The 27,981-nt window shown below is 43.7% G+C and overlaps 1 protein-coding gene across 25 annotated transcripts in view; it reads right to left on the reverse strand.

Annotated features, from left to right (window-relative positions):
• SORBS1 (sorbin and SH3 domain containing 1) overlaps positions 1 to 27,981 on the reverse strand; it is a 336,387-nt gene that overhangs the window by 48,129 nt on the left and 260,277 nt on the right. For 21 of the 25 annotated variants that reach the window (XR_006390469.1, XM_044298962.1, XM_044298981.1 and 18 more), the window contains 5 exons: positions 26,843 to 26,957; positions 21,683 to 21,766; positions 11,209 to 11,274; positions 5,080 to 5,172; positions 127 to 164 (listed from right to left, as the gene is read on the reverse strand). Coding sequence is in view for 24 of the 25 variants with exons in the window: in XM_044298962.1 (XP_044154897.1) it covers positions 127 to 164; positions 5,080 to 5,172; positions 11,209 to 11,274; positions 21,683 to 21,766; positions 26,843 to 26,957 (396 nt within the window). In the remaining variant the exon portion in view is untranslated. The remainder of the gene's footprint in view (positions 1 to 126; positions 165 to 5,079; positions 5,173 to 11,208; positions 11,275 to 21,682; positions 21,767 to 26,842; positions 26,958 to 27,981) is intronic. The other 4 variants (XM_044298970.1, XM_044298976.1, XM_044298975.1 and 1 more) reach the window with 4 other exon arrangements.

Consider the following 27,981-nt stretch of genomic DNA (forward strand, 5'->3'; position numbering starts at 1 on the left):
TAGGGACCGGAAACAGTCTTCACTGAAACGCGTTACCCCGGGGTACACATTGTACACAATGGGGCTATAAGGTAACATAGCAAGCAGAGTAAACATACACGTACGTGAGAAATGACTGCAACTTACTAGGATGGAAGGTCGTCCGGACGGCTCCCTCCTGCGTTCTGTAAGAATCCAAGAAAAGCGGTCATTCAGACGGAGAAATCGCAGACAATCTCCTCTAGCAGGCTGTGCAGTCTGCCATTGTACCTCCATGAATGCATGAAAACTTTAGCCACGGCAGTGTGTGCCCATGTCTCCAGACAGCCAGCTTCCAGGGGCAGGCAGTGTGCTTTACAATGACTAGTCGCTTTTATGTCAGTGAGTCACTGCCTACAAAGCCAGCACAGGCAGATAAGCAGCTGGGACAGGAATAGCAAGCCTGGAAAGGTTTTCACACACTGCTTTTCCTTGAGAGGTGCAATCCCACGTCAGAGAAAAACTCAAGTGTAAAAAACAGAATCTCGGCTATGGAAACGATAGGGGGAATGTCGCTAATTCCTAACCAAATGTCTCCTGCTTCCAGGATTTTATATGTAATAAAAGGGTTAATTCAGAAATTAAACAATAGAAGAATAAATTATACAATGAAGATATTCTATCAATTAAGATTTACTTAAAAGGTGTAAATATTTTTCAAACCAGCACCTGGATCTGCATGTAATTCCAAATGTTGTATAGCCACTTGAGTTATTCAATAAAAATGTATCTGTGTGGCGCCACCTGCTGTTTGCTCTTCTCCTCATCTCTCTGAGGTGGTCACACATGCTCCGTTTCATCATTGAACTGCCACCAGTCATATCTTATTAGAAGTTGTGAAAGTTTCAGAGGAAGAGAGAGAAAGAGAGAGAGAGCTGCCGCAGCAGAGGACAGCCCCCCTGAGATGTGATAGGGAGAGGGCTGCAACAGAAAGGACACACCCCTGAGCTGCCAGCTAGATGACTGGGGAGATCTCCATGTTTTGCGGACAAGAATAGGCATTGCTATATCGGGCTGCCCGTTCCGTTTCGCAAATTGCGGAAGGCACACGGGTGGCATCTGTGTGCATAAGCCCTAACACTATGATTATGAGATTACCTACAATACAATCTCTGGTGAGATTTATCAAGATTGGCGATTTCTGGGCTCACGTCTCATCATAAATGAGTTGCATCTTCCTGCAATTTGTTCTCCTAAACAGAAATCTACGACAGCTCAGAGCAGACATAGATTTCTGGCTTTATGTGCGCCTGATATCTAGCGTAAATAAATATACATTTTTTGGGGTGGCTGGCCAGACCCCCTTCCGTTCCCGCCCCTTGCTATGCCCCCACTAGGGAAAGTGGCGAGAGTGGTGTAAAGTCCGAGAGATGCAACAATTTTTTTGAAAAGTTGCGGTCAAAAGGTCGTTAACGCATAGTTTGTGACTTTTTAACAATAAAGGGCCAACTTTATGTTCATTCTAGCTCTTGGTGTGGCACCCGAGATAGGTATAGGGTAGATAACTGCAAGGGGGCATGGTGACAGATCACGCCTCTCCCACACAACAGGTTCACATTTTGGAAGTGTCACTTAGGTAGTTTCTACTGTAGCCTATTTCAAGATATGGAGCTCTGCAATCTGAATATCCTTTGTGCATGGAGACCTACGGACAATGGGTCTATAGATGCCCTGTGAACAGTCCTATGTAAACGAGTTGTCCACAGAATCCCCATACAGGGGTACCGAAAAGCACAAACTATCAGCACCTGAATAGGGCCTGGGGACCTGGCACTGGACTCATGCAATGTTCCAGGAAATGGCCCAATTGCAGGAGTGGGGTGATCAGGGGTGCACCAGCAATGAGGCCAGGAGAGGCAGCACCAGGTAGGGGCGAGAGGGGGGCAGCGGAAGGGCCATGGTCAATGAGTGCTTTCATTGTGGCAAAGGGGTTAGGTTAAGAAATTGTCATGGGGGGGCACGGTTTCAATTTTCGCTTCAGGCAGCAGAAAGGCTAGGTGCACCCCTGGGGGGGGGAGGAGGTTTATTTGAACATCTATGCCTTTAAGGCTGAATCACATATTTAGGCTTTTGAGGCAGTTTCTGATAAGCAGTGGATCAAAAAAAGAAGTATATAAAAAAAACTATAAAGAAAAGACTGATACTTCTACTTATGTTTGGCATAGACTACCATTTTGAAAGAGCTTAACCCGTTGTAAAGATCTTACCGTACACCTTACAGTACATTCAGCATGAGATGCCACCAACTGGCACAGTGCATATTGGAAGCATTTATCAATCTCATTGAAGTGATATTCATTATGACTTAGTACACAGAGTCTTACAACACATCTCGAAGCCGATTATGGAAGCACTTTTACTATTCAGCCAAAGCTTTGCAAGCACAGACAAGCAAACAGCAAGGTGACAAGCCAAAACGTACATGGACAGATTTACAATATGCAATAGAGGTGCCTCTTGTAGAACCAACAACAGGGACGCACCATTCACGAGGCAGGTTGAGTGCCCAGGTGGGCAACATTTGGATAGGGTAATTACATTAGGAGTAAAAAGGCTAGAATCATCCTGGCCAATACATTCTAATATTTATCACTGCAAGGCTCAGCGCAACAATGCCACAATGCACAGGCTTGATTTATGGGAAGAGACCGAGAAGAGAATTAATTAGGCTTCTAAATTGAGGTTTAAGGATGTGAAATCAGAACGTGCTTTGGGAAATAATTTCTAGAGTGATAATTGATGCCACCGAATCAGAATATTAGCATCGAGCATCAGACCCGGCTTCATAGAGCCACTGATTTAGGAAAATAGGTGCTTCTTGGAGCCAAAGAAAATATTAGCGAATTCCGATTCCCTCAGATTAAGTTATCAAAAATGCCCTGACTACAGCTGGGATTAATGTTGGCTGAATCCGCTTACTTTGCTGGGATCCCCTGATCATTGAATGTGGGTGTCACGAATCTCCTGATGGTGGGGGGCAGAAGGATCGGACTGTTAGACTGCAACATGTCCAATTATTTTGTTCTCAGGGGAGATAAGCTGCTACAAGGGTGTCTAGCAATGGCTTTCTTCCCATTCAGGACAGTTGACAGCTTACAAGCCAAATGTCCATCTGTAAGGGGTATCTGGAAGGATAGTGGTCGCCCAAATGAGGGTCTGGCCAAAAGTTCTCTAAACTCTATAGCCAGCCAGTGACATGTCGAATGTTATGAAGGTTCCTTTTTAGCAATTTAGGATACAGATCTGGGTATGAGTAGGAGTTGGTGAATCTTCAAACACTATATCACGGGATACTGTAGTGTCAGGCGCTCATTTCGACAACCTATTCCTTAAAATGCTGCACATATCTGCAATAACAATATTTAAAGGGAACCCGTCACCGGGATTTTGTGTATAGAGCTGAGGACATGGGTTGCTAGCACATCCGCAATATCCAGTCCCCATAGCTCTGTGTGCTTTTATTGTGTCAAAAAAACGATTTGATACATATGCAAATTAACCTGAGATGAGTCCTGCTCCTGTCCCTGACTCATCTCAAGTACAGGACTCATCTCAGGTTAATTTGCATATGCATCAAGTTGTTATTTTTACACAATAAAAGCACACAGAGCTATGGGGACTGGATATTGCGGATGTGCTAGCGGCCATCTAGCAACCCATGTCCTCAGCTCTATAACCCAAATCCCGGTGACAGGTTCCATTTAAAGGGGTGTCCGCGCTATAAAAAAACTGTGCATGGGTTGTGTATGGCAGCAATACCAGAAGCAACGCTGAAGGGAGGGACAGTAAGGGACACAATAGGGTATTCTACTGGGGTTATATGTTTATTTTTGTGGGAGTCTTTTTTATGACCAGGATTAGCTTTTCCGGTATTGAGACGTGGCAGAGGATCTTAATACTGGAGAAAAACACTTCATGTTTGTCCCCATTCATCGTCAATGGGGACAAAACTGAACCGAAGGGAACGGAGTGCACCAGAATGAATCCCGTTCCGTTTGGTTGCGTTCCCATACTGGACAGAAAACTGCTGCAGCATGGGATGCGGAGCAAAACGGATCCGGCATGAAACAAAATGTAAGTCAATAGTGCCGGATTCGTTCACTCAGAAACGATATAAAAACGCCAGATCCGTTATTGAAAGATACAACGGGATCTTCCTCTGGATGAAGCCGGTTTTATTATCAGAAACTGAAGTGTAAAAGTAGCTTTAAAGGGGTTCTCCAAGAGTATAAAATGTGCCCTTATGTGCCGGGAACCCAACATGGAATATACTTACCTCGGTCCCCGCTCCGCCACTGCTGCTTCTCCCTGCACACGAATGAAAACATCCGATGTCGGGGAGGAGCAGCCAATGGTAGGGACGAGCCTTCCTAGCATTGCTGGTGACCCTACGGAGGCTCGTCCCCGACTGCAATTGGCTGCTTCCCCCCGACACCGGATGTTTTCATCTGCGTGCAGGTAGAAGCAGCAGTGGCGGTGCAGGGACCAGACGCGGAAGCAGAGAACGGGGTAAGAATATTCCATGTGGGGTGCCCGGCACATGGGGGGACACACACACACTTTAAAGGGGTTATCCAAGAGTATAAAGGTTACGTTTTAGGGGAAGTTTTCTTCTTGTTGCTGTGAACACTCACAACCCATGGACTGATGTGATGCTGTATCTGAAAGAAAGTAGGTTTTTCCAACTCTGTACAATCCCTTTAAGAAATGTCACTACAAAATGTCTAAGAAATAATACTGATCGGAACCTGGAACAGTACAGGCTTTGGGTTGTCTGGTTCTACATGAGAATGCACCTTCACAAATACGGAGAGCCAGGTTGACGAGCACATGGCAGCCAGGCGGCACAGACATATTGCTGTGGAAGCCTATGGTCACAGCAGGGATAGGACACTACTGGATATAGTAGGATGCAGAAAGGTCATGATGTGGTTACACATTCGGCAGGCCGGGGTGCAGATGGGATTAGTGAGGTTATGACATAAGCCTTTCTTCATTCCATATCTTGCAGAGAGACAGTTTGCTCGATAGGCCAATCGGCAGTAGGAAGAGCTTTCATACCATTTTATTGGAAGCTTTATAACACTTGTCCATTCTCTCTATATCTGCATCTAACTCAGACTCGTACCGATAGAGGTCTTTCTCTAGCTCAGTCTAGTTAAAGAAGAACAAGACAATAACAGACATTACACATTGACACGGGTCTCCGGCGGTCACATTGAGGGCACAACAGGACACATGTGTTTGCTCATCTGCTTGGTGAAACGTTATATAATAACTACAGCAAAACATAAAGAACCATCGACGTCAATGCCTTTTTACATTACATAATAGAAGAACACTGAAAAGTCTGTCATCTGCCTCAGGTAAAAGATGGCAAAAACCTGTTTAATGCCTTCATTACTCAGTATTACCTTGACAACATGTAGATAAAAGCTTTAAACGCACCCAATTACCAGGAGCATGCAAAGCGATATAAGGGGAACCTGTCACCGGCAGAGATTCCCTAGAGATGACAATTCCTAAGCGCTCTATTACACCAACAGATTATCTGACCAATCAGATGGCCTATTACACACACAGATCTTTTGTTATACACACCAACGATTGGTCAGATAATCTGATGGTGTAATACAACCCTTAGGCCCCCTTCACAGGGGCATCGCGGGTGAGGGCCGGATGCAATGCAGGTGTGTTCAAGGAAAATCGTGCGGGAGTAGACACGCAATTTTAGTCGCGTTCCAGTTTTTTCCGTGCGAGAGCAATGTGTTTTGCACGCGTGTGAGAAAAAACTGAATGTGGTACCCAGACCCGAACCCGGACCTCTTCACTAAAGTTCGGGTTTTGGGTTTGTTGTTCTGTAGATTTTATTATTTTCCATTATAACATGGTTATAATGGAAAATAATAGCATTCTTTAAAACAGAATGCTAAGTATAATGTCAATTGAGGGTTAAAAAATAATAAAAACATTACTCACCTTATCCACTTGATCGCGCAGTTGGGATAAATCTTTGTTCTTCTTGAAGGACCTGCAAAAGGACCTTCGCTGATGTCACCGCAGGTCCTGCTGAATGAAGATAGAAGGTTCTTCTATCTTCATTCAGCAAGACCTGTGCTGATGTCACCGCGCTAACCACGTGGTGAGCGCGGTGACGTCAGCGAAGGTCCTTTTGCAGGTCCTTCAAGGAGAACAAAGAAGAGGATCCCAGGTGCGCGATCAAGTGGATGGGGTGAGTTATGTTTTTATTATTTTTTAACCCACAATTGACATTATACTTAGCATTCTGTTTTAAAGAATGCTATTATTTTCCATTATACCCATGTTATAATGGAAAATAATAAAGTAAATGGGTTCCCGGGTCATACATCCCTCGTCTCCTTAGCAACCATGCGTGAAAATCGCATCGCATCCGCACTTGCTTGAGGATGCCATGCAATTTTCACGCAGCCCCATTCATTTCTATGGGGCCTGCGTTGCATGAAAAATACAGAATATAGAGCATGCTGCGATTTTCACGCAACGCACAAGTGATGCGTAAAAAACATTGCTCATGTACACAGCCCCATTGAAATGAATGGGTCAGGATTCAATGCGGGTGCAATGCGTTCACGTCACGCATTGCACCCGCGCAACCCATGGGAAAGGGTCATTTTATGTGGCTCGATTCTCAGCCATCACAAGCGCAAATCCATGACAAAACTGATCGATCTGTGCTTGTTTAAAAGGCCCGACTGTTACTACAATTGTTCGTGCCCTACACTTTTTACATTATGGCAGGAAGTCAACCGGTTTACATGGGGCATGTGCTGCTGGCCAGCAAGAATTTTCAAGCTGGGATAAACGACTGCAAAATACAAATAAATGCTACTGTCGGAGACGAGCCTGCAAGGAACGATCACACCGGGGAGAGGCGCATACATAGCAAGCCATTTTTTAACACCCTTACGTTGCCCAAACCCCAATGCAGCGCCCGTTTTACATTTTCCCTGTGTGCATCACATGCAAAAAAATTGCTGATCTGACCTTGAAATAAAGCGTCTAAATGAACCATGAATGTGCTAATTATCTGTATCTATTAGCACGCATATTACTGTACATTACATAATTGGCCAGCTGAAGACGAAGATGCAACAGTCAGCCGCTCAGCAAACCTTGGACAATCCTGATAGGCGTGAAAGCCATTAGTGACGTTACAGCTGATGTATCACTCTGTATCCAGTTATATTAATCTACAGTAATTAATGAAGATTGGGGCAATTATTTTTTCATCTTAATTATCCGTTATTATTTCCCTGGTAGCAATTAAAATTATTAAAAACACACACACATCAGTTATCTGGTTAGATCTAACACACAGCAGCAGAACACGGGGATCGCACAAATCTGTCTGTGCTCGTGGATATAGATTTTCAAGTTCTTTATAGTTCAAGGAGCTTAAAGGGCATCTGTCCGCAGATTTGTACCTGACCTGTTACATGTGCGCTTGGCAGCTGAAGACATCTGTGTTGGTCCCATGTTCGTATGTGCCTGCATTACTGAGAAAAATTATGTTTTATTATATGCAATTGAGCCTTTAGGAGCAACGGGGGCGTTGCCATTACACCTAGAGGCTCTGCTCTCTCTGCAACTGCCGCGCCCTCTGCACTTTGATTAGCAGGATCAGGCAGTGAAAACGTCATCACGCCTGTCCCTGTCAATCAAAGTGGAGAGGGCGCAGCAGCTGCAGAGAGAGCTGCCAAGTGCACATGCAACAGGTATTAAGTGCAAAGACGTAGGAGGTCCAACTGCTTTATTGCGGTTTATTCTCATACAGGATCAGATACAAACACAGTCCCAGACAGTCCGCTACGTAAGAGGATTCAAAAAGTGAAATTTGATAAGAACATGTAAAATTCATAGGAAAAGACAGATTTATACCTTCCACGTAAGAAGTCTAATAGTATAGTATAGGAAGCACTGAGCTGGCCAATTAAATGTACAGAATGTTTTCATGGCTCACTTAAAGGGACGGTTCCATCAGAAAGGGGTATCTTTTTAAACTCAATATGGAGAGAAAACATTTTTATTTATTTCAGCAGTACTTATATCCCGGAAAATGAAATATAAAATCTTGTCCTTCTGCAGCAGTCAACACAAATGATAAGACCTCCTATACCGATTGGTAATCCATTGTCAGTCTGTTGCTGCTGTGAGGGGGAAGTTGTTATCTGAAAGGTAATCCTCATGATCATAGTAGGTATAAAATTGGGATAATTGGAACACTGGCTGCTTATTTGCATATTTGCCGGGTTGTGGCAGAGTCTCCACTGGTCCCCATTATAGTGAAAGGGACCAGATGGAATTCAGGCAGTGCATGGCAGTGATGGATCCGGCGGGATGCTCCCGGCAGCAACAGCCTGCCGGATCTGCTTGAACGCAGATATGAAACAGGCCTTAGTATCATTTTTGATGCGCTAATTGAGGCACACCTTCTTCCCTCTCTGGTCGCAGTGAATGGTCTGACTCTGTGCCAAGAAGTTAAAGAGCTAGAACACAAAGTGACTTAAAAAAAATGTAGATTTAGAAAACCATCCACCCGTTTTTTTTTTATATAAATAGAATATTCACACGTACATACACGTTGTCAATATGCGCTACAAAATTTATTTTTATGGAAATGTCCCTTTAAAGCCATAGATGGCCACATACGCAAAAAAATTCTAATTGCAATGTAGAGCAGGTCATCCGCTTGCTGCGCACATGCGCAGTACACACTGTATTTTGACATTTCTAGATTCACTGGATGAAATGGAGCGGATAGGTTTCTACAGCCATTTGCTCCAGTTTCCTCCTTAGGGTACTTTCACACTAGCGTTTTTCTTTTCCGGCATAGAGTTCCGTCACAGGGGCTCTATACTGGAAAAGAACTGATCAGGCATATCCCCATGCATTCTGAATGGAGAGCAATCTGTTCAGGAGGCATCAGGATGTCTTCAGTTCAGTCGTTTTGACTGTTCAGGCAAAAGATAAAACCGGAAACGGTTTTCTCTCCGGCGAAAATAACTGAAGACTTGCATTTTCCCCCATAGGAATGTATTAGTTCAAAATACTGGAATGCTGGATCCGTCCTTCCGGCCTGCGCATGCGCAGACCGGTAAAAATGTGAAAAAAGATACCGGACGGATCAGTCTGTCTGCATGACAAGCGGATCCGTTCTTGCAATGCATTTGTGAGACGGATCCGCACCCGTCTCACAAATGCTTTCAGTCTCAGCCAGATCGGCGGATCCGGCGGGCAGTTCCGACGACGGAACTGCCTGCCGGATCGCACTGCCGCAAGTGTGAAAGTAGCCTTAGTTTTGATTCATCTCATACTCCTTTATTTTTCTATAACATCACATCGGTTGTATTTGGCTATGCTCCGATTTTTTCATGTAGTGAGCCACCATAGTAGGAATTTATTTCTGGATGCCAAATTACGGAAACCACTGGTCTCTGGCTGATTGTGAAGTTCCCAATGACATACAGTACCACAATTCCGTTTCCTCTTCCCACATAAACTGAGAAGAATGAGCATCTATTACAATTTATATCTGACGTATGGAATCTATACGGTTCTATACTATGAAGGCATAATCCACTATGGTGCCTCTGTATCACACAGCATTAGGTTCCTTCATGCTGCAGTGTCAAAAGATGGATCAAGTACATAAGTGCAGTACAGATCTTTACAATTTGCCCCATATTTGGTTTTGTATTGTATCCATTTTGCTATGTCAGTCTTTTTTCATCCATATTTTTTATTTTATTTTTGTTAAACGGTTAACTATTTTCCCCCCAGTTTTTGTAATGTTGCTGAAATACGTTTTTGGTTTTGCAATGAGGCTCCATTCCTGAGTTATCATACTTTTTCCTAACATGCAAGTTAGGCCTTTGGTGTAATGAGTACATCACCATTGCTCTTGTTGCACCCGAGCTCCGCTCCTTTCTGTGGGCAGCCTCTCCCTTAATGCTTTGATTGACAGGACCTGGCAGTGGTAAAGCCGCAATGGAGGGGCTGGTCACAGAAAGGAGAGGAGCTTGGGTGTAAGAGCAATGGTGATGCCCTCATTGCTCCAAAGGCGTAATTTGCATATTAAGAAAAATTATCATAACTCAGGAAGGGAACTTCATAACAACAAAAGAAAAACAGCTACATGTCTATGCAAACAGCTGGATAGGGAGGTCACTGGTGATCGATTTAATTCAATATGGACCTGTACTATGGAAGAGCGAATGAGCAGCATATACTGCTGTAATACGGGATCTAATGGAGCAGGTATCCATGTATTCTCTGCTGAATTATAATATAGTACAGGCCCACAGAGTGCTCGGTGTGGACAACTCAAAGTCAAAGGACTCGATTACAGAATGGGAACGGCTCTGTTCACAATTCCATTAATTTCAAAAAAAAAAATTGTACTGTCAGAGGAGTAGAAAAACTAAAATAATTGAGAGCCACATTAGTCGAATGACAAGGGTCCATCTACAAAGGTCTGCATAGCAGCAAACTGGCAAGTATTTAGATCATCTTCCACTTTTCGTGGTGTAAACCACCTCATCCAATTGCATGCGTGGGATACTCGCTCCTCATTGAATGCAGGTCCTGCTGCATTCAATGAGGGGTGGATGAGGTGGTGGCCTATTTTTACCTAGTGTCATTTGCTTTGATTTCAATAGGGTCCGTCTGGCCAAAAATAGGATGTCCATAAAAAAAACGGCCAAACAGCCATGTGAATAGCCCCACTGACTTCCATTGGTTCTAAAAATTGCTGTGTGACGGCCGTTACTTAAATGGCCATTTTTCCAGTTTGTGTGAAAGTAGCCTAAAGATGGCCTCTATAAGGGCTCACTTTGTGATCCATACAGTTTTTTTGGTCAAATAATGACCATATCTGAGCACAAGATATTGTAACTGTACCTAATCCGAGACACACTGCCCAAATTGCTCCAACATAAAATTAGTCTTAACAAAAAGTTCAGACTGAAAAATGGTTAAGAACGTTTGGGTAGAAATGCAGACAATGACATCATGCTAACACAAATAGACTGCCAAAATAAAAAGTAGCTCAAGGAGCTGCAAATTAAAAGCTAATCACACATACAACACACGCAAACTGTCAGAAACTGCACCAGACGCTGCCGGACAGAATTAAGAAAGCATCTTTACCTTCCTATCCTCTACTTTAAGGATAGAGCAATCCCCCGGAGTATAATCCCAAATCTTTTTTGGAGGCTGATGGAAAGCAGAGGAGCAAATAAGGAAATGAAAAGAGAGAGACAAGATATCACAAGAGTATGGCTTTGAAAGTAATACATAAGTTGAGGCATCTGCATGAAGAGGAAAGTATAAAGAAGGAAACAAGCAAAAGCATGTCCCATACCATACTGGGGGGGGGGAAAGCAGCCATGCAGACAGTTCGAAGATCTTAGAAATTAGGTTAGTTTGGAGAGGCTCGCAGTTCAGTCCTTGAGGAAGCGCCCCGACATGCTAGGGCAAGGCCCTGCCTGAACACAGGTGAGTTCACAGGGTCTGTGGATTGTCACCTGTAGTCAAGAAGGAGAATTCTAGCTAAGTTAGGTCACCTGCTGACCATGAAGAATTTAATTCCATTGGGTAATGAGAGGGAAAAAGCTTACAGAATCTCGGTATCCAGAAAAAAGGCAGAAATTGCTCATTGTTAATGTGCTTGAAGGCCACAAGTACCTACCACATTTACAAATGGCTGAAATTCCATGATGGCAATGTAGGACAATGAGAGAGAGGTTCAGCCACAAAGTTTATAAAACGTGTACAGTCCTTACAAAGCAGCTGTGTAATACAACGGAACTACCCTTTATATAATGGAGATGAGTAGCAGTGTGTTTTTCTGACGCACCGGTATGGCCAACGTTCATTAGAATGCTGATTGAAACCTGAGAAACTACTACAGCCAACTAACCCATAAATCTATTACTTTGATATGGACAAAGTCAAGCACTGGGTCGTATCATTACTACAGTTCCATCCACACTGTTGTTGTGAATGAAAGCTTTACACATCTCTTGATAATTCATGGACAAGCACAGGTTATTCACATACACAACATCAACCACGTTAAACTTGAAGAGGTCTAAAATGCTGAGATGCCGGGATTTTTGGCAAAGTTCTCATTAAGAATAGCTGGTGGTGAGTAGAGATGAGCGAATCGACTTAGGATGAAACATCCAAAGTCGACTCGCTCATCCCTAGTGGCGAGTCTCTCCCTGCCTTCAGTTCATTCATTGTCACTGGTGCCAACCAAACAAATCCATATCTCAGGTTCCTTGAACCCTTATTTTTCAGGCCTCAAGTGGAGTTGGAGTTGAAATTGTCTACTTATTAATACTGGTAAAAACTCTACTGTGTAGATATTTGAAAATCCATGGGTTAACGAGGAGTTGAAATCAAACTATTTAGTTTGGCGTTTTCACACATGGTGATTCTATATATGGCCAGACACAAGATGAAACAATGGTTAGACATATCCACATGATATGCTATAAGGATTTCATAGATGAAGGTCCCTCTGAGATGAGAACTCCGGGACTTGCACCTATCTCTAAAAAAGAGGTCTGACCCGGTCTCCAGGCTGGAAAAAGGGGTTGAGTTTAGGGAGACAGTGGGGCTCACAGTGCTATGCTGTAACTGGATCACAGCAAGCTATGCTGTTTCTGCATCTCACTTCTTTGCGAGTTATGGAAACAGCTTAACGCAGAGCGTTCAGCTGTTTCCGTAAACCAGGTCACTGCTTACAGCCTGGATGGCAACCAGCAGGACAGGGTAAGGAGTTCTAGAGATGGGACAGGTCTGGTGCAGTACGGTGTATACTAGTGGTCTGGTGCAGTACGGTGTATACTAGTGGTCTGGTGCAGTACGGTGTATACTAGTGGTCTGGTGCAGTACGGTGTATACTAGTGGTCTGGTGCAGTACGGTGTATACTAGTGGTCTGGTGCAGTACGGTGTATACTAGTGTTCTGGTGCAGTACGGTGTATACTAGTATTCTGGTGCAGTACGGTGTATACTAGTGGTCTGGTGCAGTACGGTGTATACTAGTGTTCTGGTGCAGTACGGTGTATACTAGTATTCTGGTGCAGTACGGTGTATACTAGTGGTCTGGTGCAGTACGGTGTATACTAGTGGTCTGGTGCAGTACGGTGTATACTAGTGGTCTGGTGCAGTACGGTGTATACTAGTGGTCTGGTGCAGTACGGTGTATACTAGTGGTCTGGTGCAGTACGGTGTATACTAGTGATCTGGTGCAGTACAGTGTATACTAGTGGTCTGGTGCAGTACAGTGTATACTAGTGTTCTGGTGCAGTACGGTGTATACTAGTGGTCTGGTGCAGTACGGTGTATACTAGTGTTCTGGTGCAGTACAGTGTATACTAGTGTTCTGGTGCAGTACGGTGTATACTAGTGGTCTGGTGCAGTACGGTGTATACTAGTATTCTGGTGCAGTACGGTGTATACTAGTGGTCTGGTGCAGTACGGTGTATACTAGTATTCTGGTGCAGTACGGTGTATACTAGTGGTCTGGTGCAGTACGGTGTATACTAGTGGTCTGGTGCAGTACGGTGTATACTAGTGGTCTGGTGCAGTACGGTGTATACTAGTGGTCTGGTGCAGTACGGTGTATACTAGTGGTCTGGTGCAGTACGGTGTATACTAGTGTTCTGGTGCAGTACGGTGTATACTAGTGGTCTGGTGCAGTACGGTGTATACTAGTGTTCTGGTGCAGTACGGTGTATACTAGTGTTCTGGTGCAGTACGGTGTATACTAGTGGTCTGGTGCAGTACGGTGTATACTATTGTTCTGGTGCAGTACATTGTATACTAGTGTTCTGGTGCAGTACGGTGTATACTAGTGTTCTGGTGCAGTACATGTGTATACTAGTGTTCTGGTGCAGTACATTGTATACTAGTGGTCTGGTGCAGTACGGTGTATACTAGTGGTCTGGTGCAGTACGGTGTATACTAGTGTTCTGGTGCAGTACGGTGTATACTAGTTTCTGGTGCAGTACGGTGTATACTAGTGGTCTGGTGCAGTACGGTGTATACTAGTGTTCTGGTGCAGTACAGTGTATACTAGTGTTCTGGTGCAGTACGGTGTATACTAGTGGTCTGGTGCAGTACGGTGTATACTATTGTTCTGGTGCAGTACATTGTATACTAGTGTTCTGGTGCAGTACGGTGTATACTAGTGTTCTGGTGCAGTACATTGTATACTAGTGTTCTGGTGCAGTACATTGTATACTAGTGGTCTGGTGCAGTACGGTGTATACTAGTGGTCTGGTGCAGTACGGTGTATACTAGTGTTCTGGTGCAGTACGGTGTATACTAGTATTCTGGTGCAGTACGGTGTATACTAGTGGTCTGGTGCAGTACGGTGTATACTAGTGGTCTGGTGCAGTACGGTGTATACTAGTGGTCTGGTGCAGTACGGTGTATACTAGTGATCTGGTGCAGTACAGTGTATACTAGTGGTCTGGTGCAGTACAGTGTATACTAGTGGTCTGGTGCAGTACAGTGTATACTAGTGTTCTGGTGCAGTACAGTGTATACTAGTGGTCTGGTGCAGTACGGTGTATACTAGTGTTCTGGTGCAGTACGGTGTATACTAGTGTTCTGGTGCAGTACAGTGTATACTAGTGTTCTGGTGCAGTACGATGTATACTAGTGGTCTGGTGCAGTACGGTGTATACTAGTATTCTGGTGCAGTACGGTGTATACTAGTGGTCTGGTGCAGTACGGTGTATACTAGTATTCTGGTGCAGTACGGTGTATACTAGTGGTCTGGTGCAGTACGGTGTATACTAGTGGTCTGGTGCAGTACGGTGTATACTAGTGGTCTGGTGCAGTACGGTGTATACTAGTGGTCTGGTGCAGTACGGTGTATACTAGTGGTCTGGTGCAGTACGGTGTATACTAGTGTTCTGGTGCAGTACGGTGTATACTAGTGGTCTGGTGCAGTACGGTGTATACTAGTGTTCTGGTGCAGTACAGTGTATACTAGTGTTCTGGTGCAGTACGGTGTATACTAGTGGTCTGGTGCAGTACGGTGTATACTAGTGTTCTGGTGCAGTACATTGTATACTAGTGTTCTGGTGCAGTACGGTGTATACTAGTGGTCTGGTGCAGTACGGTGTATACTAGTGGTCTGGTGCAGTACAGTGTATACTAGTGGTCTGGTGCAGTACAGTGTATACTAGTGGTCTGGTGCAGTACAGTGTATACTAGTGGTCTGGTGCAGTACAGTGTATACTAGTGGTCTGGTGCAGTACAGTGTATACTAGTGGTCTGGTGCAGTACAGTGTATACTAGTGGTCTGGTGCAGTACAGTGTATACTAGTGGTCTGGTGCAGTACAGTGTATACTAGTGGTCTGGTGCAGTACGGTGTATACTAGTGTTCTGGTGCAGTACGGTGTATACTAGTGTTCTGGTGCAGTACGGTGTATACTAGTGTTCTGGTGCAGTACAGTGTATACTAGTGTTCTGGTGCAGTACGATGTATACTAGTGGTCTGGTGCAGTACGGTGTATACTAGTATTCTGGTGCAGTACGGTGTATACTAGTGGTCTGGTGCAGTACGGTGTATACTAGTATTCTGGTGCAGTACGGTGTATACTAGTGGTCTGGTGCAGTACGGTGTATACTAGTGGTCTGGTGCAGTACGGTGTATACTAGTGGTCTGGTGCAGTACGGTGTATACTAGTGGTCTGGTGCAGTACGGTGTATACTAGTGGTCTGGTGCAGTACGGTGTATACTAGTGTTCTGGTGCAGTACGGTGTATACTAGTGGTCTGGTGCAGTACGGTGTATACTAGTGTTCTGGTGCAGTACAGTGTATACTAGTGTTCTGGTGCAGTACGGTGTATACTAGTGGTCTGGTGCAGTACAGTGTATACTAGTGTTCTGGTGCAGTACAGTGTATACTAGTGTTCTGGTGCAGTACAGTGTATACTAGTGTTCTGGTGCAGTACAGTGTATACTAGTGTTCTGGTGCAGTACAGTGTATACTAGTGTTCTGGTGCAGTACAGTGTATACTAGTGTTCTGGTGCAGTACAGTGTATACTAGTGTTCTGGTGCAGTACAGTGTATACTAGTGTCTAGCGGAGCATGGTGTATACTAGTGTTCTGGTGCAGTACGGTGTATACTAGTGTTCTAGCGGAGCATGGTATACTTGTGATCTAATGGAGCATATTGTATACTAGTGACCTGGTGCTCTATAGTGTATACTAGTGTTCTGGTGCAGTACAGTGTATACTAGTGTTCTGGTGCAGTACAGTGTATACTAGTATTCTGGTGCAGTACGGTGTATACTAGTGGTCTGGTGCAGTACAGTGTATACTAGTGTTCTGGTGCAGTACAGTGTATACTAGTATTCTGGTGCAGTACAGTGTATACTAGTGTTCTGGTGCAGTACGGTGTATACTATTGTTCTGGTGCAGTACATTGTATACTAGTGTTCTGGTGCAGTACGGTGTATACTAGTGTTCTGGTGCAGTACAGTGTATACTAGTGTTCTGGTGCAGTACAGTGTATACTAGTGGTCTGGTGCAGTACGGTGTATACTATTGTTCTGGTGCAGTACGGTGTATACTAGTGTTCTGGTGCAGTACAGTGTATACTAGTGTTCTGGTGCAGTACATTGTATACTAGTGTTCTGGTGCAGTACAGTGTATACTAGTGTTCTGGTGCAGTACAGTGTATACTAGTGTTCTGGTGCAGTACGGCGTATACTAGTATTCTGGTGCAGTATGGTGTATACTAGTGTTCTGGTGCAGTACGGTGTATACTAGTGTTCTGGTGCAGTACAGTGTATACTAGTGGTCTGGTGCAGTACAGTGTATACTAGTGTTCTGGTGCAGTACAGTGTATACTAGTATTCTGGTGCAGTACAGTGTATACTAGTGTTCTGGTGCAGTACGGTGTATACTATTGTTCTGGTGCAGTACATTGTATACTAGTGTTCTGGTGCAGTACGGTGTATACTATTGTTCTGGTGCAGTACATTGTATACTAGTGTTCTGGTGCAGTACGGTGTATACTAGTGTTCTGGTGCAGTACAGTGTATACTAGTGTTCTGGTGCAGTACGGTGTATACTAGTATTCTGGTGCAGTACGGTGTATACTAGTGGTCTGGTGCAGTACGGTGTATACTAGTGGTCTGGTGCAGTACGGTGTATACTAGTGGTCTGGTGCAGTACGGTGTATACTAGTGGTCTGGTGCAGTACGGTGTATACTAGTGTTCTGGTGCAGTACAGTGTATACTAGTGTTCTGGTGCAGTACGGTGTATACTAGTGGTCTGGTGCAGTACGGTGTATACTAGTGATCTGGTGCAGTACAGTGTATACTAGTGGTCTGGTGCAGTACAGTGTATACTAGTGTTCTGGTGCAGTACGGTGTATACTAGTGGTCTGGTGCAGTACGGTGTATACTAGTGTTCTGGTGCAGTACGGTGTATACTAGTGTTCTGGTGCAGTACAGTGTATACTAGTGTTCTGGTGCAGTACGATGTATACTAGTGGTCTGGTGCAGTACGGTGTATACTAGTATTCTGGTGCAGTACGGTGTATACTAGTGATCTGGTGCAGTACAGTGTATACTAGTGGTCTGGTGCAGTACAGTGTATACTAGTGTTCTGGTGCAGTACGGTGTATACTAGTGGTCTGGTGCAGTACGGTGTATACTAGTGTTCTGGTGCAGTACGGTGTATACTATTGTTCTGGTGCAGTACATTGTATACTAGTGTTCTGGTGCAGTACGGTGTATACTAGTGGTCTGGTGCAGTACATTGTATACTAGTGTTCTGGTGCAGTACGGTGTATACTAGTGGTCTGGTGCAGTAGGTTGGCAGTACAGTGTATACTAGTGGTCTGGTGCAGTACAGTGTATACTAGTGGTCTGGTGCAGTACAGTGTATACTAGTGGTCTGGTGCAGTACAGTGTATACTAGTGGTCTGGTGCAGTACAGTGTATACTAGTGGTCTGGTGCAGTACAGTGTATACTAGTGGTCTGGTGCAGTACAGTGTATACTAGTGGTCTGGTGCAGTACAGTGTATACTAGTGGTCTGGTGCAGTACAGTGTATACTAGTGGTCTGGTGCAGTACAGTGTATACTAGTGGTCTGGTGCAGTACAGTGTATACTAGTGGTCTGGTGCAGTACAGTGTATACTAGTGTTCTGGTGCAGTACAGTGTATACTAGTGTTCTGGTGCAGTACAGTGTATACTAGTATTCTGGTGCAGTACAGTGTATACTAGTGTTCTGGTGCAGTACAGTGTATACTAGTGTTCTGGTGCAGTACAGTGTATACTAGTGTTCTGGTGCAGTACAGTGTATACTAGTGTTCTGGTGCAGTACAGTGTATACTAGTGTTCTGGTGCAGTACAGTGTATACTAGTGTTCTGGTGCAGTACAGTGTATACTAGTGTTCTGGTGCAGTACAGTGTATACTAGTGTCTAGCGGAGCATGGTGTATACTAGTGTTCTGGTGCAGTACGGTGTATACTAGTGTTCTAGCGGAGCATGGTATACTTGTGATCTAATGGAGCATATTGTATACTAGTGACCTGGTGCTCTATAGTGTATACTAGTGTTCTGGTGCAGTACAGTGTATACTAGTGTTCTGGTGCAGTACAGTGTATACTAGTATTCTGGTGCAGTACGGTGTATACTAGTGGTCTGGTGCAGTACAGTGTATACTAGTGTTCTGGTGCAGTACAGTGTATACTAGTATTCTGGTGCAGTACAGTGTATACTAGTGTTCTGGTGCAGTACAGTGTATACTAGTGTTCTGGTGCAGTACAGTGTATACTAGTGTTCTGGTGCAGTACAGTGTATACTAGTGTTCTGGTGCAGTACAGTGTATACTAGTGTTCTGGTGCAGTACAGTGTATACTAGTGTTCTGGTGCAGTACAGTGTATACTAGTGTCTAGCGGAGCATGGTGTATACTAGTGTTCTGGTGCAGTACGGTGTATACTAGTGTTCTAGCGGAGCATGGTATACTTGTGATCTAATGGAGCATATTGTATACTAGTGACCTGGTGCTCTATAGTGTATACTAGTGTTCTGGTGCAGTACAGTGTATACTAGTGTTCTGGTGCAGTACAGTGTATACTAGTATTCTGGTGCAGTACGGTGTATACTAGTGGTCTGGTGCAGTACAGTGTATACTAGTGTTCTGGTGCAGTACAGTGTATACTAGTGTTCTGGTGCAGTACAGTGTATACTAGTGTTCTGGTGCAGTACAGTGTATACTAGTGTTCTGGTGCAGTACAGTGTATACTAGTGTTCTGGTGCAGTACAGTGTATACTAGTGTTCTGGTGCAGTACAGTGTATACTAGTGTTCTGGTGCAGTACAGTGTATACTAGTGTCTAGCGGAGCATGGTGTATACTAGTGTTCTGGTGCAGTACGGTGTATACTAGTGTTCTAGCGGAGCATGGTATACTTGTGATCTAATGGAGCATATTGTATACTAGTGACCTGGTGCTCTATAGTGTATACTAGTGTTCTGGTGCAGTACGGTGTATACTAGTGTTCTGGTGCAGTACGGTGTACACTAGTGTTCTGGTGCAGTACGGTGTACACTAGTGTTCTGGTGGAGCATGGTGTATACTAGTGTTCTGGTGCAGTACGGTGTATACTAGTGTTCTGGTGCAGTACGGTGTATACTAGTGTTCTGGTGGAGCATGGTGTATACTAGTATTCTGGTGCAGTACGGTGTATACTAGTGTTCTGGTGCAGTACGGTGTATACTAGTGTTCTGGTGCAGTACGGTGTATACTAGTGTTCTGGTGCAGTACGGTGTATACTAGTGATCTGGTGCAGTACGGTGTATACTAGTGATCTGGTGCAGTACGGTGTATACTAGTGTTCTGGTGCAGTACGGTGTACACTAGTGTTCTGGTGCAGTACGGTGTATACTAGTGTTCTGGTGCAGTACGGTGTATACTAGTGTTCTGGTGCAGTACGGTGTATACTAGTGGTCTGGTGCAGTACGGTGTATACTAGTGATCTGGTGCAGTACGGTGTATACTAGTGATCTGGTGCAGTACGGTGTATACTAGTGTTCTGGTGCAGTACGGTGTACACTAGTGTTCTGGTGCAGTACGGTGTACACTAGTGTTCTGGTGCAGTACGGTGTACACTAGTGTTCTGGTGCAGTACGGTGTACACTAGTGTTCTGGTGCAGTACAGTGTATACTAGTGTTCTAGCGGAGCATGGTATACTAGTGATCTAATGGAGCATATTGTATACTAGTGACCTGGTGCTCTATAGTGTATACTAGTGTTCAAGTGGAGCATGGAATATAATTCTAGCAGATTAAGTTGTATAAAACCAGGCAGATAATAAATGTAAAGCTGTCCTATACACATACATGAAGGTGTCCAGCCATCATATCACACCTGAGTCTTTCTGAAGTTACATTCTCACAGCATTTTCCATTCTCCAAAGAGCAGCTGCTAAATTCATCTGTAACAAATGCAGCCAATGTTCTTGCCAGTGAGAAGCCAGCCATGTGGTTAGCTATAAAATATCTACGAGCACGGTCACGTGGTCCAGTTTCCTGATGAAGTTTTGGAGACCAACATCAGGATGGATCATAAAAGCAGAGAAAGCATTAGGAACATACTCTTAAAATAAAAACATTCTCCCTTGGTTTTGGCTTTCAAAACCGCGTCAGACAAGCAGAACGTGTGGCCATACCCTAAGATGCGCCAAGCTGTGCCACAGATTTTGTGGCACGGGCACATTAGTAAACCTGGGTCACTGTCTCCAGACTCACACACCAATGGTGCCCGGCTATAGTAACCACAAGGTTTACTTCTCATACTAAGAACCTGCCGGTTTAGATGGGGGATGGAACCAAAGTGTGTAACGTTTATTGTTGGCGAAAGTTGAACGCCTTCCTAATCATTAGCATGATCGCTTATTGATATGTGACCTGCAAATGATCACTTGTATTGTAAAATGTATCATTAGTCTGAAGATGAGATGGTGTGAATAGCTATCCTGTGGACTGTAACTAATCGGTTGTGTAAGAACTGCAGCGCGTGAACGCATCTTAAAGGAAATGTTTCACCAAAAATCTGCTAGTAAAAAAATAATTCTGATGACACATTCCCTTTAAGTAGAGTCTAAGTAAAATGAGGTGGAATCTATCTGGCCATTGTTTCCTGACTCTTCCAGAAAGACACTAATGTGATATCTAGGCTCCATTAGGATCTGTATACAAACACTGCCAATATCTGCAACCATAAATCAGATAACTGCTGGGCAATAATTACATTTGAGTGCGTAATTGTTGAGGCAACCGGATAACGGAAATTTCATCACAATAAATGGACACCAGGAACCGTGGAGGCTGGAGAATGGAATGTCAACACACAGGGTACTGAATAAAAGTGCCTATACCAACCACGCCACCACTGGGTCAGTAGACCATGCACCAAAACTGATATATTCTAGTAGATAGTATCTGAAATCCAAGATCTGCTCCGTGACCGAGAAAAGGATCTTTTGTTCCCTCTACAAGTGGCTATTGTTACGTTATTTGCAGCTATAACAAAGCACACAGTAGCTGATAAGAGATCTATCCTACTTACCGGTTTCCCAAATTCCAATTCCGAAAAGAATTTATACCAAGGTTCATTCTTTAAATCTATCTCTTCTGGACTTTTATCCCGAGTCTACAGAGTTCATGACAGGGGAATGGAAGGAAGAAGGAGAAGAAGATTATGAAAAGAAGAAGGAAAAGGGACCGTTAAGAGATGCAGAATTCCCAAGCACGTCTTTCCACTGCCAGGACTGGAAACTAAATCGGGGAGATTTATGATCTGTTACAGCGGATGGAACCGGCGGACTTCATCCTGCATCTCTAACAGAACATGGATATGCAAGAAACAGAAGTTCCAACACAGTCAGGAGGTCGGATGAAACAAAAGACAGAAAATTACAGAGACATTTCGGCAAGACACAAGCGTACGATGAATAAAGTGACAGCATAAACAACACAGACATGCCGAAAATCACACAAAAGGGGAAGGCAGACAACAGAGCAGAGCGTTACAGAGGTGTTGGCTGTACCGCTGTTTTATTTGGTTAAATGCATTACCGAGCTCTCCTCCCCATAAGTAGACTAAGGTATAGTGTCTTACACTTCAGTAGGTCAGTACTTACTGTATAAATGTGCTGGTACTAGACTGAGGCTTCACATAGCGCAACAGAAACTCCACTTTGAAGCCACTTTAAAAGGGGCACTTCCAGAAAGGGATCTTTTTTCTATTTTATATTTGTATGTATAATTACATACATTTCATAAGTTATATGCATTGTCAATAATTATTTAAAACTATTTTTTTTTATAATTTTTGACAGGTTATTTTTTAGATGCCTTCAGTGCTACGTATTAAAAACCGAATGATCTCAGAGACATAAATGTTCTCTATGGGCGAGAAAAATTATCTTAGTGTATGACTTTGGATTTATCTGCAAAGTAATCCCCATTATAGTAGTGGATTAAGGGCTGGAGTAACTGATAGATTGACGCCTCTGTTGTTCTCTTGACAGGGAGCAGCACATTGATTGGTATCATGTGAGCCCTGACCAGCCACACTATTAGGATAACATTATGTTGCTCTATTTGAGTCACCACCCCTCACTTTTCCCTAGACTGACTGCTGGTCCGACCAAGATTGCTAACCGACTCTGTGCCATACTAAATGACCAGACAGAGAAGAAGTTAGCATCTGTCAGCATGATCAACCCTATTAGACCAGGCATGCTGCCTTGTAGGCTTGATCATGCTGTTAAAACAATACCTTTGCTTTGTCTGTAGGGAGAACTGTTGCCGAGACATCTGGATTTTTTGTAATATAAAAGTGAGCTGGTTTGAGCACCAAGTGGCCGGCCAGAGCCCTTAGAGCACTGCTTTTGTAGCACCCCACTAAGCTGGGCACTCCTCACTTCCCCATTGATTGACAGTGCTAGACAATCAAGCTATGAGAGTGGCCCCAAAGCTGGAGCTTCATTTAGTAGATACAAGCTAAATCGGTGGAATTTGCTGGTACATCTCGTAATCAAGACGGTTTTATCTTGTTTTAATTTACACAGCACAAGTGAGGTTGTATGCACCTAACATGCCTCATAAAGGAATTTTCCAATAAGAAACGAATCTTCAACACAACAGATGCCATGCATGGTTCTTGCCCTTAGGTTGTTCCAGATTTCCATAAGTTTTTTTTGTTATCCTCCCTGTCGGCCTGTGGAGTCAAGTACACTTACTGGCTCCCCGCTGCTTGGTTCTGGCTCCCTCGATCCAGAGCACTCTTTACCGTGCTCCGTTCCCCGCATGTAAACTTACAGCATGGATGGGGGACATGTGCTAATAACTGGCTAAAGTGATGACGTTATCCCCAAGCAGCATGTCACTAGGTCATGTGCCGCTAAGGGGAGCGTGACCCCAGTCCATTTTGGGAATTCACATGTGAGGACTGAAGAGCACCGAAGAACGGTGGTCAAAAGGAGCCGAAAAAGACAGTCGGGGAGCAGGCAACTATGCTCGACTCCACAGGTCCGGAGGGGCAGGGGTAGAAATTAAATTTAACATATAAAAAGCTGGAGTAACCCTTAGTAAACATCCACGTTTAATCATCAGGTCTTTTGTAAGGTTCAAAATTCTGGGCTAATTAAATCTTAATATAACTATATAACAGTCACAGCTCTATTTTTCTGATACAGAACTCCAAATCCTCTGCATGGATATAGAGTTAAAAGATTTTCTACTAGAGGGAACTTTCTGCATACTGACCTATTATTGTTTAATGTAAAACAGTATGCAAAAAGCCCCCTCTAGTGGTAGCAGCAGGTAAGCAGCATGTTATTTTTTTAATGTATGCCTTTGCATTGGATTTCTTTGCATTAGAAATAGCGAGCTCCAACCGCTATAAAGATATGTTTAGAAATCTAAATGTATCAAATTTGAATTTTTAACCCATTTAGATAAAAAATAGTATTCAAGGGTGGACATACGACTTACAAAGCACACTAACACTGACCGGTTATCCTCACAGGCACTACAACACCCATCATAAAACACTATGTTCTGATGATGTAAAGCCTGGAGAACATGAACTGATGGAATACCTAGAATTGCTGTTCAGTAATACCCTTACCAATGACAGGCTTTTGCCTATAGGTAAAGAATAGTGCACCTTCGTTTAAAGGGAAAGGCTGCTCAAAAGCTGTATCTTTTCATTCTATCATTCCCACTATGATGGGGTAAATTACGTTTATTTATATTTACTCAGATTTTTGTGAAAATAATAAATTAAACCACTGGCGTCACCCAGAGTTACAAATGTGTCATTACATCTTTACAGCTCTACTGAATGCCGAGTGAACGGAAACTTTTATCACAGGCCGATTGGTCGGCCAAACAAACCTCTGTACTAAAGTTCGTTCTCGCTCAGGGAACAGTCGGCACACCAGTGTTTGTCGGCGATCGCATCTTTTAGGTGGGCATAAAAATCATGTTTGCCGGTAGCTCATCTCCTCACGTGCCGCTTTCAAACAACGTAGTTCTATAAGTAGAGTTTGAATGAATGACCACTAGAACGATTGTTCCTTCAAATCCCTCTCGACCATTGCCCCAAGAAAATGAATTGAAAAACGAGTGCCGAATGACTTTCTGCAGCATCGATTGGCTCTTGTTCGGGCAAAAACCCTGTTAACTTAAAGTGGTTGTCCCATTACAATGATGAATAGGGGATAAGTGTCTGATCAGTGGAGGTCCTATCACTGGTGTCCTCACCGATCGCTAGAACATTTTTGGTATGAGGTTTCTACTGTAGGATGTTGCAAATATGTCAGGTTCTGAATCATTTTGCTTGGCCAAGACCATTCATCCCATTCTCTTTCCCACACTCCAACTGTGTCAAGTGTAGTTTACTCATGGAATGTATTATATGGACATAGTAGCCTTAAACGGGGGTTATCCAAGATGCGCTGTGATCCTGAGTGGCAGCCCCTCCTGGGTTTACGTGCCGTACATTGGGCGCATAATCAAAACATGGGATCTGAACCTACAGCACAAGCATGAGTCTGAACCTCTCGCCACAGCGCTAGCGAGAAATTCCAATTCACGCATGAGCTGTGGCTACTGACCCCAGGCTGTAAACATGTGCCTGGGGTAAATTCACACAATCCTCAAATCTTGGGCTACTGTGCATTGTTAGCCCAAGACACTTCCTCATTGTCCAACCCTGCTCTTGGATTGGCCAGAGCTGATCACATGAGCAGTGCTAGCCAATGCAAGGGCAGCAGGAAGTGCTGGACTACCAAATTCATCAGCTAGTCTGAGAAACATTGGGGACATCTTGGATGACAGAAGAGGAGCCTAGTAATCTGAAGAGATAAGAAGGAGGTCACTATGTAAGTGTTCTGTTCGTTCCCCAGTTAATGTGAACAATTTTTCTTGGATTAGCGGGCCACTTTACGTTTCAACACAGCTCCATTAAACTTTGACCCCTTTGTTCTTAGGAATGGTGGGAGTTCCAGAGGTCAGATCCCACCAATTCGAATGTCGTGGCACATCCTAGCAATAAGATATAATATCACATGATTAAACTATCCCTTTAAAGGGGTTATCCCACAAAACACATTCTACATTTTTCAAACCAGCACCCGGATCTGAATACTGAAAACTAAGGATAGCCACTGAGCTATTCAATGAAATCTATCTGTATAACTCCACCTGCTGTTTGCTCTTTTTCTTATTTCTTGTCCACCTCAGAGAGGTGGTCGCACGCCCTCAGTTTAAATCTTTCACTGCCACCAGTTATATCTACTTTTAGAAGCTGTGTCAGTTAGAGGGAGAGAGCTGCAGCAAGAAGGACATACCCCCTGACCTTCCAGCCTGAGATAAATCTAGCAGAGCAACTGGAGCAATGAATTGGGAGATCTCTGGATCCATGCGAGGTACAGGGCTGGTTCTAGCTTTGTTAGAAAGAGATTGTTGGGTACTATATGATGTCAGATATTCATTTTTTTTTTTTACAATTATCATGGCATAACCCCTTTAATGCATTGTGAATGACAGATAAACCTGAACTGGATATAGGAAGTAAGGGTCCATGTATATCAGGGAATTTGGGGAATAGACTTTTGTTCATAGGAATTGAAAACCAAATGCCTTATAGGCAAAATAAAAAAAACACAATTATTACTTTTGTGATATTGGTTGTAGTTCTGGCTACACTAGCACTATGCACAAAAATATGATTTGTATACTTTACTGTATGTTGCTATGTACCATATATGAATATTTAGTTATTGCAAAAAAATAAAAAATAGAGTTAATACTTAGTAGCACAGGACAAATGAAGCACATTACATTACACAGTTTTTCCCCATTCCCGTCCTTAGGAGTTGTAAATGGTTAAGTTCTAGACATTATGAACGACACACGTTATATAAGAGCAAACATATTACTAGACAGTGAGCAACGCAGGTAACACAAGGTATTGTGTACACAGAGACTGCAGGGACATGTTAGGCATAACGACCTCAATCCATTTCCCATCCTAGCACCGGACAAGGGATCTAAAAGTTCTACTGTCCTCATATAAAGGGCAATACTTACACTTTGGCAATGTCATTGTAGATTCAGCTTCACTAATCTTGGCTCGAAGTGCCGATAGTAACACAACAATGTCCACCATGACCCTGAACACACACAAAAACACCAAGACCCGGCATTACATTACCATCTTCTCATTGACGAGGGCAGAGGATTTCCCAGGCTGGTACTCATGAATGCTCCTTGGCTCCGCTCTGTATTTTCTGGTGTCGACCTTCTTGTCTGGGGGATCCCAATCATTCCTGAGGACAAGGAAAGCAATTAACCATGAAACCTCCCTGTTACCAGGGGAACATGTGTTTTGGATGGAAATACTCCACGGCAGCTAATCCTCAGTCCAGCCATTTTCATCTTCAGGCAGGAAATTTGCTTGAGGTCGTGGACACTTTTTGTCTGTTCTTATGTATTTAGGTTTTGACGACGGCTCCTCTGAACATAATGGGATAGAAATAAACTCTAATCGCCTGTTTCCGAGAGAAGAAACTGAATGGTTTCTAACCCAAACTAATATGAGTTGCAGTCAGATACGCAGATGTTTCTTATTCTGTTCCCTGGATACTTCTCCTTGGTGAAGGGCCAAGCCATCTGAGGACTGGGAGAGGCCTTACTAACCCTTTCAGGCCAGCCTGCAATTCTACATCTTTCTAAGCCGACTGACGACACTGAATATAAACCCAGGAGCAGCGTCGTCATGAGTGAAGGTTGTCACAACTCAAGACAATGCTGAAGTGAAAGTCCTAGATCACGCCATGACAATCCTACATGGAAAAATGTGCCTGTAGAAGACCACTATGTGAACAAATGATGTGTCCCGAATTATACTGGCAAGATGACAGTACATTAGCGTTCCCACAAGGCCATATAGGAGGTAGCCAATTTCAGAATGTACTGGATAATGGATTTTCTCTATTAGTTCAAGTTAACATTCTGGAATATTGAATCCCATGTGCTCTGGTGCTGGCAGCAGAAGTGAGAAGAACCAGAAACTTTTATGGGAAACTTTTTACATGAAGCAGCTAGGGTGTATGCTACACAGTGTGGCTTCAGAAAGTTCTGTTGCCTCTTCTTTCTGCTGATCATTGGACCTTTTGGAGGGCAGTTTACCACCAATCATACACAGATGGGCAATCACTGTTAAATCATGAAAAAACCCTAATCTCCATCACTAACTTTCAACGCACACCGCATTGGAATGCAAGGGTATGTCCACATGTGATCAGAACCAAAACGGTCTCCACAAAAAACGCCTGAAATGGGCTAGGTGCT

The sequence above is a fragment of the Bufo gargarizans genome, chromosome 6, assembly GCF_014858855.1.
Source record: "Bufo gargarizans isolate SCDJY-AF-19 chromosome 6, ASM1485885v1, whole genome shotgun sequence".
NCBI lineage: Eukaryota > Metazoa > Chordata > Amphibia > Anura > Bufonidae > Bufo > Bufo gargarizans.